This window comes from Mastigoproctus giganteus, chromosome 2 (assembly GCF_048544385.1).
Source record: "Mastigoproctus giganteus isolate SK-2022 chromosome 2, ASM4854438v1, whole genome shotgun sequence".
NCBI classification, from domain to species: Eukaryota; Metazoa; Arthropoda; class Arachnida; order Uropygi; family Thelyphonidae; genus Mastigoproctus; species Mastigoproctus giganteus.
In genome coordinates, this window is record NC_143576.1 from 209,172,124 (window position 1) to 209,187,181 (window position 15,058).

Below are 15,058 nucleotides of genomic sequence, written 5' to 3' on the forward strand. Positions count from 1 at the left end.
TTCGCTAAAGTGTCGATAAAGGTGTTTTGCCTTTTCACAAATGATGAGTGAACTTAACAGAATTTTATTTTGAGTTCGGTCTTCTATCCACAGATTTAAAGCCTTTTTCATTTTTTCTAATTTAACATCACGAGTTACAGAGCAAATTTTTGAAGCAATTAGCGTGTTTTCATGGACGCTACGGCAGATTTTTTCTTCCAATTTCTTGATTGATAGTACCGTTGACTTATTGATTTTATAATGTTTTGCGAATGACGAGACACTTTCACCATTAGAAATTTTGTCTAATAACTAAATTTTACTCACTAATGTCATCACCTTCTTTGATATTTTCACAATTCCCTTGTTATTTGTAGGGGTTAGAAAAGAACTTGCCCACAATAAAGTCACTTTCTTCCGTTAACACACTCAAAAAAGTCTGTTTTCACTAACACACTACAAAACGGTAAATTTTTCACTTTTGTAAGCATATCAATTTATAAATTGATAAATTTATAAATTTATTCAATTTATAAGCATATAAATTAAAAGCAAACGACGAAACATTCCATGACAAGCGCATAGCACATACTGAACGAGGATTAGCGAGAAACATCCACGCTCGCGATTTTGTCACCCCTCTCCCCCCACCCACTGAGCGCTGTTTTGACTGGGAAAGATGATTTTAGCCACACCCATATTTTTTTTTATGGCAGAAAATGTTCACAGTGCTTTAAAATCCGCATTTTTTTTTAGGTTTCATTTTATATTAAATCAGCGACCGTGAATACAGATACCGCAAATAGCGGGGGTTTACTGTATTTGTATGACTAACCAATTTGCTTTTTGCTAGATCTATTGCATCATTTGCCATTTGGTAAATGATGCAATGAAGCAAGCTAATATGGCATCAGCCAACCTTCCAATAATTTGTCTAATCCTTCCTTAAATTTATTCAAACTACCAATTTCTACACACCAGATGGAAGGTTCTTCCAAAAATCAGTTACTCTTTGGCTAAAAGCACCTTTGCACACATATCTGCTTTCAGCCAAATCCTGTATGCACCTTTTTTAATTTAAATTTATATCCCTTTACCTGTGCCATCCTTACTTAATTTGCTCAATCCATGTAAATTCTTAAACACTTCAGTAGGTCTCCTTTCAGATGCCTAGTGTCAAGCCAGGTACTGCAATTTGCAGAGCTCTTTCTTGGCAAGAGTAACATTTTGTATCCCTAATGAATCTTGAAATATTTCTTGGCAAGAGTAATGTTTTGTACGCCTAACTAATCTTGTCGATCTTCTCTGTACCCATACCAAAAGGTCAACATTCTTCCTAAAATGAGGCTTCAGACCTGTATGCAGTACTCAAGGTGTAGCCTAACAGTTGCTTTATACAATGGGATAATCACCTTGTCCCTGCTGGAAAAAAATTCCTCTTCATTGATTGAACACCACGAGCTGTTTTTAACATCCTGTCTACACTGCTCAGAGAACTTAATATTGGATTCTACAATTATCCCTAAGTCTTTTTTTGTTCTAGTTTGAGGCATGGTACCAACCAATTGGTATGTTATTCTGGGATTACTGAATTATCAGTGTTAAAACTTCAAACACCACTTCTCAGCTGATCTGCCTAATATTTTTAGGTTTAGTCAGTAGCATACCCTGATTCCTATCATTAATCACCCTGCCAACAATGTATCATCAGAAAACTTAAACATTAAACTTGTTATTCCTTCATCAATATTGTTAATAAATATTGAAAAAACAATGTCACCCAGCACTGAACCTTGAGAGACTCCACTAATAACATTAGTCTAAGAAGAGCAGTGCCCATTAATAACCAATCTCAGTCCTCTGCCATTCAACTATCCCTTTATCCACAACAGTAACTTGCTCATAATGCAATGCTGCTCCAATTTGTACATCAGTCTTTCCTTTTGGAACAATATCAAAAGCTTGACTGAAATCTAACTGTATGATGTTAAGTTATTTTTTTGCATATAGTTCTTTTGTTACAGCATAATAGTAGCTAATCTGATTTATCAGACAAGATCTTCTCATAACAAATCCATCTGGTGACTTTTTTTTGTATAACTGCATTCCTATCAAGGTGATTCCTCCATTTTGTCTTTAATCACTGACTCCATTATTTTCCCTGGAACAGAAGTCAAACTTACAAATCTGTAATTACCCACTTTACCCTCGACCCTCTCCCCTTTGAATAGGAGTGATATTTGCACATCTGCAATCTGCAGTGACCACCCTGATCCCGAAGATGCTCTTAATTATGGCCAAAGATTTTCTTACCTCTTGCTGCTAATATAATTGGATAGATTCCATCAGCCCCAGGTGCCTTATTTACCTTTGACTTTAACAACTTCTCATCTGCTTTCTTCTCAGTTATCACAAAATCATTATGCTTCTAGTTATATCTTGTATAGTTCTGTTCTGGTATCTCCATCCTTAAAATTTTTTTCATGCACAGATGCAGATGTAAAAATATTTATTCAATTTATCAATATCAACAGGCAGTCAGTAAGATCACTATCATAAGCAAAGAATTCTGATTTTCTCCTCTGCCACTAATCATCAGTTCATCTGATATCCATTTAGGTGTAAACTTTGAACAATATCTCTTAGTTGGTATGAAAAGTCTAATGGCTTCCACAATTACTTCTCCGAAAGCTTCCCATTTAGAATTCAATTTGGTAACATTATTAGGTGGTTCCACACCTGCAACAAAAGGAATTTTAAAAACTGTCTAAAACTATTGTAGTCATCTTTACGAAAGCAAAATCTCTTCCTTTTACCCTTGACACTAATTACTTTATGTAAATCTCATCAATACACTATGTTTGCTGCTATCTAGTGGAGATTCTTAATGCTTGAAGAGTCACTGCTGATAGTAGGATCAAGAATACTGCTTTCTCTTGTTGCTTCTCTAAGATGTTGGTGTAATTTCTCTGTCACTAAATCCAGAAAAGTTCTGCTACTATACAACACACCAGTTCCAGTCAATATCTGGAAAGTTAAAATTTCCTATTATAAGACATTCTGATTTACTGGTCCACTCTGTTCATCACAATCATTTGGCTTATGAGATACTCCTATGCATTTTTCCAGAGCATGTGTCAACATTGCACTGGCTATTCATGCCAATTGAGTGCACTTCCTTAGATTCTATGTGCTTCTTAATCAAGAGCACAATCTCCCCTTTCCTATCTGCCCTGTCCGTGCACACTGTATTCACCATATTTATCTCAATTCAGATTCATCAAATTTCTTTTTATTATACTCCCTGCATTACAAGCAAGTAGGAAAAACAGGTTTACAAGCATGTAAACCTGTTTTTCCTCTTAGTAACTCTAACATGTTTGCTTGTGTCATGAGGCTGCCAGCAGGCCTTGTAATTCCTTTAAACTAGTGCAAAAATAAATTTCACCTCTGCTTGTAGCTGCCGTTAAACCATTAGCTCTGTGTATCCTCCCCAGACTAGCAGTTTTCTGACCCAAATGATAGTACCTTGATAGCTTCATCAAATATTCTCACAACTCTTCTATTTATATGTATTCTAACCCTGTAAAAAGAGTCTCTCCTGTTAACAAGCAGAGACAATGCTGAGAAAAATTCCTTGTAATTCCTTCGCCGATGTCAGTAGCCCATGAAGTGGCTACTAACATCGGCCACAAGTGCAGAGTACACTACCTCCTTATGATGTGGGCTGGACAGGCAATGCCTAGAGAAAGTGGTGCATGCTATTTCTTCTAGTCGGGGACCCCAACCCCTTTTGGGCTTCAGAATCTCTGTCCGAAACTACATAAGAAAGAGAAGACTTCGAGGTCCCCAGCTTCAGGTCATTCTGAATCACAACCCAACAATCTCTAGGATGAGATTTATGGGTGAATGCCAGGTCATCAAACCTCAGAACGATGTGCGGCAGGGAGACCCTTTGTCCCCATTATTGTTTAATCTAGTGTTAGATATGCTGATTAAGGATCTCTCATCCTACATTGGTTTCGATCTTGGCTCTGTGAAGGTTAATGATGATCTCGTCCTAGCAACATCAACATCCCCCAGACTTCAGAGTTTTTATTAGATTGTGTGGCTCAGTTTTTCAGGAAGAGAAGACTTCAGGTGAATATCTCTGAGTCCTGGACTTTGTCCCTGGTTCCTTCCGGTAAAGACAAAAGGCTGAAGGTGGTTGACCGTAGCTTCTTTGTCAGTGACCATTGCCTTCCAGCTGGCAATATAACATCTACATGGCAGTACCTTGGTGTGGAGTTCACTCCATCAGGTAGGGTGATGGCCAGTGCCTCCTTGGTTGACCTGTTGGGGAAACTTAAAACAGCTCCTTTGAAATGCCAGCAGAGGCTTTTCATTCTCAGGACCTATTTAATACCTCTGCTATATCATAGTCTGGTCCTGGGGAGAGTAAGAGCTTCTAGACTTAATGCTCTAGATTCCCAAGTGACATCATTGGTCAAGCAATGGCTTCGCCTGCCCCATGATACAGTCACTGCGTATATTTATGCTGATATCATGTGGGTTGGGGTCTTGGAATTCCAGCCAGACCTGAGCTTGCCTTAAAATCTTCATTACCTCTTAATTTATAATTAAAATCCAATGCTTTTTCACACAACATTGGGCCAAACACTGGTTCACCTAAACTTCGCTCTGAAGAAAACAAAAAAATAAAGTAAGTGCACTGTCTAAAGCAGCATTTTCAGGTTTTGACATTGGCTTTTTCCTGCTAGATCCTCCTTCACTATCCATAATCTACACAAATTCTGTTATAGCATTAGAATTTTTCTTGATGTCGTAAATTTTTGCAGTCCCCACATTAAACTCTTTGAAGAGATTTCCTAAATTTTCACCTTTTCTAATTCTATTAATAATTGCTGTTTTCATTGCAATGTTAAAACTACATGTTTTCTTTTTGTTCACATTTTACCATAAAAAACTGAGAAAAATAATAAATTGCACAGTTTCAGGCCAATATTATTCTTACCAAATCTGGATCTAAACTAATCTGAAATTCATTCATGGTTTCCAAGAAAACGCAGTAGTCTCTGTGATATTTTTCTAAAGAACATTTCTGAAGGTCACGTAGAATTCTAGAGGTCACAACCATAAAACTAAAAAAAAAAAATTTGCAGTTTTCGGTTTATTGGGTTTTTTGTTTGTACAATCTGTTATGAACAGGTAGTAAACTCGATCTTTCGCATATTATAATCAAAATTCAATTTGCAAACGTGATCGCTATAACTGGAGCTTACCGTAGTACTGTTAATAAAAAAAAGAAAAGAAGAAAGATCAGCCTTTCAAATTATTCTGGATAACCGACATTCTAACGTATTACCAATGTTCAACATCACCTTTTATGATCTTAAAAAATAATAACTGTTCTGTGATCTCATTAACTTGGTAGATATACCCTGGTTCTATTCCATTTATCCTTTTTTTGCTCAATATATTTCTTGTTTCCCTGACAATAGCTGCTTCCTGTGGGATCATCACTATCTGTTGTGGATTCTACTGTGTTGAGTGATGCATCAGTGTAGGCTCAGACATTGAGCTGACCACATAAATGGTTGATGGGTCCCTCATATTCAATTATTAGAGCTGAAGTTGCCCTTAATCTCCTTGCATTCTTTGCATGGAAAGCACACAAAAGCCATTCACTTTGGCCATATCATGTCCTGCCACAAATGGCTTCTCAAAACATACAGTAAGTAGTGTGCTCTCCCAAAGCCAAAGCAGTCTCACTATTTTGAGCTCTTTGCTTTACTTCTCTAATCAAAGGCATAATTTCAGCTTAAATTTAAATTAAAAATATCACCATAAACTGAAAGATATGCAAGCACAATAATAATGGTGCATTAATCTCAGGTTATATAACAGTAGTACATACTGTTATATAACATATGTTACAGAATTATATTAAAGAATATTAAATAGTTTTTATACTGTTCTTGTATCAGGACAATGAGCAATGAAGGCAGCATTCTTTCTTTCTCACTTTTACTCATTTTTGAGTAATTTCTAAGGCCAATTAAGGATAATTTCACCTACTTTGTCAGATAAGCACAAATAATAAACACATTACTAATTGTTAGTAAAATGATGACACAAACAAATATGTTTTTTAAGTTTAAGTAGAATTTTTAAAAAATTCTTCTAATTACATTAAACACATTACTAATTTGTAATAAAACAATAACACAAACAAATGTTTTTTAAGTTATAAAATGACTACTTAGCAGCTTTTGAAAATATCTCCCACAGTAAATACTTAACCAAACATTTTTAGTATACTGTAGTAATCTTTAAACAGACTGTTAATAAAGTTACTGATGTGTTTCATTCATTTACTGTTTGATCATCAGGTTGTATATTGATTGCTTGATTGTTGTGTTTCTAAGTTATTTTAGTTTCCAACGAATGATTTATGTCAGCCTAATGCTATTTGAACAGTGAGACCAAGAAGCACTATGTTCACCATCCTGATTATCCAGTGAGTTGCTAACCTTGCTCTTGAATAAATAGCAAAAAATCCCATGACTTTTTAACTTCCTATGTCATATTCATGGAAAATAGAAAATGCTGTAGTTTTCTATGCATATTTCTTATTTAATTGAATTTTTTTTTTTTTTTTTTGGCTTCATTAATTTTAATTATTCCAACATACTGTTTCTACTATTTTACATTAAAAATGCATAGTTCCAAACAACCAGCTTATAAATGAACTTTTGGAACAATCCAATCTGTACAAGTTTGGGGACTTCCTGTACTAAAAAAGGAAAATAACCAAAACATTTTTTTCTATAATGGAAAAGAAGGTTCCACCACCACAAGAAGTTGCTTGTATTGCAATATTTCAAATAAAGTCTGAATAACAAAACATAATAATGTGTGATGAGTATGGCAAAATAAATTTTCAGTTTCTCAGAGACAGCTTTTTTTTTTTTTTTTTCAGTATTTTTCACAACATTTGTGAAGAGTTAGATGCTAATTAGTAAAAATCAGTTGCCAGTTACACGGGCATTCCTCTTTGTAGAAGGCCAGATAACTAGGCTTTATGGTTAATCCATGACTTAATGTTTGTGGATAACTTAAAATGGATATGCACATTTTATTTTGATTACTGTTTTTTAATGGCATAATCACAGAATAAGTGCAGGACTGAGCTTTCTCTTTGCATATCTTCATATTCACTTCACATCTGTATAACTTAAAGGTACAGTAGAAAGTCGGTTATCCAGAATAATTAGAAAGGCTTATCTTTCATATTTGTTTTATTAATGGTAGTACAGTAAACTCCAGTTATAGTGATCACATTTGCAAATTGAATTTTGATTATAATAAGTGAAAGATTGAATTTACTACCTGTTTATAACAGATTGTACTAACAAAACGCCCAATAAACTGAAAACTGCAAATTGTTTTTATTATTTTATGATTGTGACCTTCAGAAATGTGCTTTAGAAAAATATCACAGAGACTACTGGGTTTTCTCAGAAACCATGAGTGAATTTCAGATTAGTTTAGCTCCAGATTCGGTAAGAATAATATTGGCCCAAAACTGAGCAATTTATCATTTTTCTCAGTTTTTTACGGAAAAATGTGAACAAAAAGAAAATACGTAGTTTTAACATTGCAACAAAAAATGGAAATTATTAATAATTAGAAAAGATGAAAATTTAAGAAATCTCTCCAAAGAGTTTAATGTGGGGACTTCAACAATTTACGACATGAAGAAAAATTCCAATGCTATAACAGAATTTGTGTCAATTATGGATAGTGAAGGAGAATCTAGCAGGAAAAAGACAATGTAGAACCCTGAAAATGCCACTTAAAAAAGTTCACTTTATTTGTGGTTTATTCAGAAGCAAAATTTAGGTGAACCAATGTCTTGCCCAAAGTTGTATGAAAAAGCATTAGATTTTAATCGAAAATTAATAGGTAATGAAGATTTTAAGGCAAGTGCAGGTTGGCTGAAAAACTTTAAACTGAGACATGGTATACGTGAACTAGATATTCAAAGTGAGAAACTTTCTGTAGATGAATTGGCAGTGGTGTCCTTTGAAAGTAAGTTTGTTTCGTTATAGTAAATTATGAGAAAGAAAACGTTTATAATGTTGATGAGATGGAGATGGGCTTATTATGGAAAGCATTACCGAGAAAAATCCTAGCCGCTAAAAGAGAAATGCCTGCACCAAGTTTTAAGATGAGAAAAGAGCAAGTTACAATTGCTATAATTGCTATGCATGCGAATGCCACTGCGATGCACAGATCGTCCATGCTCAGGGTTACTAGGGAACTTTCTTTTTTTTTTCCTGGTGCAGCATAAGCCTCAGGCTTCCTTGCATCATATGGATATTAATAATAATAATAATAATAATTATCGGTAAGTTGAAAAAACCAAGAGCATTTAAAAATCTTTCTAATTTTCCTGTTTTGTATAAAAATCATAAAAATGCCTGGATGAATGTTTCTGTTTTCCAAGATTAGTTTATAATTTTTTTTTTATTATTTAATCTTATTTAATTTAATCATAAGGTAAGATTAAATTTATTTAATCTTACCTTATGATTTATTTAATTTATTAAGAATTATTAAATATATTTAATCTTACCGGAAAAAATTATCCAGAAAATTTGGCTATCCGGAAGAGGTCTGGCATTAATTATTCCAGATAACTGATGCTCTACTATAATTATAAAATTTAGTTTTATAGTTAAAACTAATCATAAGATACAAGTATTGGTATATCTCACTTTTAATTCTTAACATAAACTTCAAATTGATCTGTATGTGATTAAATGTCATAATGAACTGTAGTAGGGAAAAATTAACTGTTTCTTAACAGACATTTTTAAAGTGAGTGTAAAAGGATGACCAACATCATTTTTTTATTTTATTTTGTAGAACTATATTCCACAGTTATTACGTGATGATATCCCTCAAGCCCTCCGTGGTCAAAGGAATGTAGTTTTTGGAAATATCGAAAAAATATATGAATTCCACAGTCAGTATTTCCTTAATGAACTAGAGCAGTGTGAGAATATGCCCTTCAGCGTTGGCCAGTGTTTTTTACATTATGTAAGTTTAATATACTTTAATGTACTCTTTGTTTAACAGCTTTTTTTGATGACTGTTAAGAATTAAATTGCCTTATTTAAATGTTATATTTCATGAAATAAGTCATGACTTATAAAGGCAATTCTTTTATTTTTTAATATCACAAAATTAAAAAAAAAAAATGTTTCTTATTTTTGTAGTGCTACTACCTAGGACAAGTCCTTCTTTTTCCCTGTATGGTGACACCCATTCAAGATAAAATAAATAATTTGATTTGCTTTACGATGAATGGCTTACTTTTCCATCATACTAGGAAAATATTTTTGTGATCTCAAGAGCAATTTTTCAATAGTGTCATCAGTTTAAAGAAATCGATGATGTTCAAGAAAACATTATCCATTGTCAATTACAACGTGTAGACCTTTACATGTCTGGGAAAGCTGATTTTATTAGCAGCTTTCTCTAAAACACAAGGTGTATATTGAATTCCAGAAAATTTCAAGTGTGAGACTCCACGTTTACAAAATTCAGACACAAGACATGAAATGAAATGAAGCCAGATGATTGCCTTAAGGCAAAAGGGATGTGCAGCAATTTTTCCTCAGTAAAATTGATGATGAGCCTAATTAATCAGATTCTTTTTTACACTGAAACCACTACAACTAGTTTGGCAAATCTCACAATTGTAAAATTTGAAATTTCCAGAATTCTCAGCCTTAGAAATGGTTCAGAATACTATAAATTAAATTACTTATATATAATTATAAATTACTCCAAAGGTGATGTTTGGCTTGCACTGATGCACAGTTAGTTACTGGACTTTTCCCATTTTAAAAGTCTCCTGTGACAGCATAGTGGATAGGTCTCGGTTCAGATCCTGTCGGAGACTGGAACCCTCTTAAAGGGCCTTTTTCTTTGAGGCTGTACTTGGCTGATTAGTTTTATGCTGCTGTATGCCATAAATCTAATAACGGTGATGTGTGACTCATTTTAAGAAGTTTGTATTCAAATCTCCATTGGAAACTGCATAAATTCTTAATGGCTTCATTAATTAGTTAATCTCATGCAGCATTTAATCCACTAGCAATAATTAAAGTTATTGCTATTGGATTGAATTAGATGTGCTTCTTTTAACATAATGCCTTGCACTGGTGGTGTTAATAAGTGTTGATAACCCTGGTAGTTACAGGCCTAGGAGGATGATATCTCATATTAGTAAATAATATCTGACTCTATCAATTTCCATTACATCAGAGTTCTTGACAAAATGAACACAGTAAGTATGGAAGGTTGAAAGAATCAGATTAGTTATTAGTAGTGTAAAATGATGCATCAGCCAAAAAAAAAAAAAAAAGAAAGAAAGAAAAAAAAGAGAAAACCTACTTGCCTCTCAGTCCATCCCTTCTAATAATTTCTAATTCTTCTTTAAATTTATTCAAACCCACCTCCACAACCAGATGGACGTTTATTCCAACAATCAGTTGTTCTCTGGCTGAAAGCAAATTTTTGCACATTTATTCTACAGCTATCCCCTTTTCAATTTAAATTTATGTCCCCTTACATGTGTCATTTGAGCAAGGGTTAGGGTGCCATCCCCATTTAATGTACACAATTCAGTTAGGTCTCCTCGCAGATGCCTAGTTTCCAGACACTGCAGTTTGAAAAACTAAAGTCTTTTTTTTTTTTTGGTAAGGGTGCCCTTTTTGTCCCTGACTAATCATGTTGCTCCTCTCTGGACCTGTTTCAGCAGGCTCACATCTCCCTAAAATTAGGTCCTTGGACCAGTATGCCATACCCAAGATGCAACCTAACCATTGCTTTATATAATAGAAAAAAAAATTACTTCCTTGTCCCTGCTGGCAAAATTCCTGCACATCATTGACAGAACAACACGAGCTGTTCTTACAGCCTGTCTGTACTGCTGATAGAACTTCATGTCAGATTGTACAATTATCTCCAGGTCTTTTTTTTTCTCTCTCCACTGCTTTGAGGCAGTATCACAAATATTTTTTTCAGTCTATTAACAATTTTAATTGACAAAAAAAAAATCATTGTATAAGAAAGGTATGGATAAAAATCATTGTATAAGAAAGGTATGGATAAAAATCATTGTATAAGAAAGGTATCCTCAAAAATTAATTGCCAAAATAATTCCAATTACAAATCCAAGAAAAATTCTGCCCTGAAACCAACAAAATCACTACAGCATCACATGTTGGCTCAGTATGGAAAAGCATACATGAGTCAGGTCAGTGGCAAGTTTACAAGTAGGTGAATAAGTTTAAGAATGATACTGAAAATGTTGTGTTTCTCCTCAACCCAGGACTAGAAAGGAAACCATTCTATTATTATTGAAGACATTTCTACTGCAATTCAAGAATTGCATTGGTTCAATTCATATCAGCATTAGTGAGGAGTTGCACTTTGAATGTGCTCTATGGATTTCTCAGTGTTTAGCACCAGAACTGAAGAAACAATGACTTAATGTGCATGTGCGATGGATGATGTCAATGCAAATTGACATGTCAACATGTCAAATTGATGATGTCAATGCAAAGGAGTTACCTTTTTAGAATGTATTGACCAGAGGTGAATCCTGGGTGCACTATTTCACACCAGAAAGCAAACATACAAGTTCAGAGTTGTGGCATACAGGCTGTCGAACTGATGAAGGTTCATACCCAAACATCAGCTGGCAAAGTGTAACTGTCTGTATTTTGGGATCATAAAGTAACATTATCTGGAGAGGAGTGCCAGGTGACAAATACTGTGATTTTCTTCTAAATCAATTAAAGGCAGCAATCTGAAAATGTTGTGGTTTGCTATCCTCAGATGTGTGCTTCAGCACAGCATAATGCCTCTCATCACATCACCCAATGTGTACATTCAGAGAATCAGATACAGAGATAAATTTTGGGGCATCATATCCTCTATATTAGTTCCACATGATTATCACCTCTTTTTGTTTTGGCCAATGAATGATGCCCTTAAGAGACCACTTTGAGGAATCTGGGCATTACTGCCACATTGGCGGAAATGTGTCAAACATAGTGGGGACTACATTGAAGATTGACATGTATATTCGTTGTTTGTGGAACACAACTTTTATTTAACTTTTATGGTTTTCATTTGAATGACCTTTGTAGTTTAATTTTATGTTAGTATTTAATATTATATATATATTGATATCAGTTTAAATATATATATATATATATATATATATTTATTTATTTATTTTATTTTTTTCTTTTTTAAGGAATCGAAATTCTATCTTTATGCTTTGTACAACAAAAACAAACCTAAATCAGATGCTCTGATGTCAGAATATGGAAATCTCTTTTTTCGGGTAAGTTTTTAGTGCCCTATATTTATACAGCATTTTTTTTCACAGTATTCATATCCAGGTGAATTGTATCTTGCACTTTGTTGATATCTATTTGGAGGAGGGGAAGATAATTTCTTCATGTGGAGGTGGGATGCGAGGTATAAGGAAATCTTAATTTTAAATAGTGCATTTTCAAAGACACCAGAGCAGTAAGATTTGAAAATTTGAAGTAATTCTCAGAAAGACAATGACAGATAAATTTTTAAATTGGATAATTTAACTTGCAGTTAGTGTGTAAATATAATAAGTGGAAATTGAAATAATTAGACTATTTCCCAATAAAGGTCTTTTTTCTCCCAATTTTTGTGAAGGACTTTGAAACTGCAGTTATGCCCTTAAATCGTTTTTACAAAATATCTGCAGGGATAAATACAGGATGTCCATAAAGTCCTTGTGAACTTTAAAAATGTAATAACTTAGGCATTACATGAGATAAAAACAATCTAAAATGCACTGGAAAAGTAATTTATTCTGGTTTTCAGATATGTAATCATAAGGTTGTTAAGATTCAACATAACCGCCATTGTATCAGTAATGATAGAAAGTATAGTACAGTTTTACAATTCCATAAACATGTTATCCAGTTGTACTTCAGTTATGGTATTAATTGCATATGTGATCGTGATTCTTTAAATAGTGAGATTTGAGGTGTAAACCACACTTTTAATATGCTCCCATAGAAAAAACGTCCAGTGAGTGGGTGAATGAGTTGGCCAGGGAATTAGCTCACCTCTGCCATCTATCTTTTTGGGAAGAGTTCTTTTAAAAATCATTTTAAACATTCAGAGTGAAGTGGAAAAGTGTTCCAGCTTGGTGTAAAACCGTATTGCCTTCAATTTCTAATTGCCTTAGTTCAGGAATAAAAAAATCCTGTAGCATTGCAAGGTAACTCTCACCATTAACCACTGGACCAAAAAAAAAGGACCAATTATACATGCTTTTCCGAGGGTACACCAGACATTGCCTTTCATGTTCCAAGACTTCTTGCAGTTTCCCTGTCCCTCAAATATGGCAATTGTGGTGATTAATCTTGCCACTAATATGAAACATTGCTTCATCTCTAAACATTATATTGTCAAGAGATAAGATGCAACTTTCAATGTTTTCATTCAACTTATGACAAAAAAGCTGATCTTGTATTATAATCCTCTTCCATCAAAATTTCATGCACTTGAATCTTCTAAAGTTGCATGTGCAATTTCTCGCTAAGAATTTTGTGCACCATTGCTTTGGGAACACTGAGTTCCAGAGTTGCCCATCTTAGTGAATTTTATGGGTTTTGCTGAAAAGCTTCCTTGACAGATGCTACAGTTTCCTTGTTTAATCTGGATCTTCCAGTTTGTGGTTTCTCATTAATGAAATTAACTTCTTTAAATTTCTTAATTTAAAGAAGTTAATTTAAAAAACACTGCAGTCGGTGTTTTTTAAAGAAGCTAATATGAATTGTTGCAATGAAGTTAAGCTGTGCTAATCCAAGGACACAGTTCACTTTCTTTTCTATTGAAGCCAGTTCCTGTAGGGTAGATTATTTGAAAAAAATTAAGTAATTATTTTTGTGCGTAAAGATTAGTATAAATTGTTTTTTCAGTGCATTTAAAGAAACTGGATGCAAAAAATAATTTTGATATCATATACTTGGATTTCAGGAAAGCTTTTGACACTTATGCTTGGAAGACTACTGTACAAATTGGAGCAGAATGGTATTAAGGGTAAGTTGCTACAATGGATAAAAGGGTGGTTGAGTGGGAGAAGACAAGAGTCGTAATCAATGGATGCTGCTCTTCGTGGACTAATGTTATTGGTGGAGTCCCACAGGGTTTGGTGTTGGGCCCACTGTTATTTATCAATGATACTGATGAAGGTATATCAGGCTTAGTGTTAAAGTTTGCAGCTGATACAAAGGTTGGCAGGGTTGTTAATGACAGTAATGGCAGTGTGCTACTGCAATAGGATCTAGAAAATTTGGGCAGATGGGCTTAGAAGTGGCAACTGAAGTTTAACATTGACAAATGCAAAGTACTGCATATGGGTAGAAGTAACCCCAGAGGAATGTACCAACTGTGTGGTACTACATTTAGGGTGGTAGAAAATGAAAAAGACCTGGGAGTAATTGTGTAGTTAGATATGAAGTTTTCTGAGCAATGCAGACAGGCTGCCAGAGCAGGTCATAGGGTTTTGTCAATGATATACAGGAATTTTGCTAGCAGGGAAAAGGAGGCAATTATCCCTTTGTATAAGGCAATGGTCAGGCCATGCCTTGAGTACTGCATACAGGTCTGGAGGCCTCATTTTAGGAAGAATGTAGATTTGCTTGAGCGCGTACAGAGAAGGGCAACAAGATTGGTGAGGGGAACGAAGGGAGGCTTAATTTCTGCAAATTGCAGCAGCTGGAGACTAGGCACCTGCGAGGTGATCTGATTGAGTTGTATAATGCCTTGAATGGGTTAAGCATGCTGAATTCTGATGGGATTCTTCCGCCTCCTCAGATTACGAACCTAAGGGGGCATAAATTCAAATTGAGGAAAGACAACTATAGAATAGATGTGTGGAAATTTGCCTTTAGCTAGTGGGTGGTTAATTGCTGGAACAAACTTCCATCTGTCGTTG

At 34.4% G+C, this 15,058-nt stretch overlaps 1 protein-coding gene across 3 annotated transcripts in view; it reads left to right on the top strand.

Annotated features, from left to right (window-relative positions):
- The window catches only part of LOC150090018 (pleckstrin homology domain-containing family G member 4B-like), a 1,014,666-nt gene that overhangs the window by 953,770 nt on the left and 45,838 nt on the right, over positions 1-15,058 (top strand). For all 3 annotated transcript variants that reach the window (XM_090389713.1, XM_090389714.1, XM_090389715.1), the window contains 2 exons: positions 8,914-9,087; positions 12,323-12,412. In XM_090389713.1, the coding sequence (XP_090245839.1) occupies positions 8,914-9,087; positions 12,323-12,412 (264 nt within the window). The remainder of the gene's footprint in view (positions 1-8,913; positions 9,088-12,322; positions 12,413-15,058) is intronic.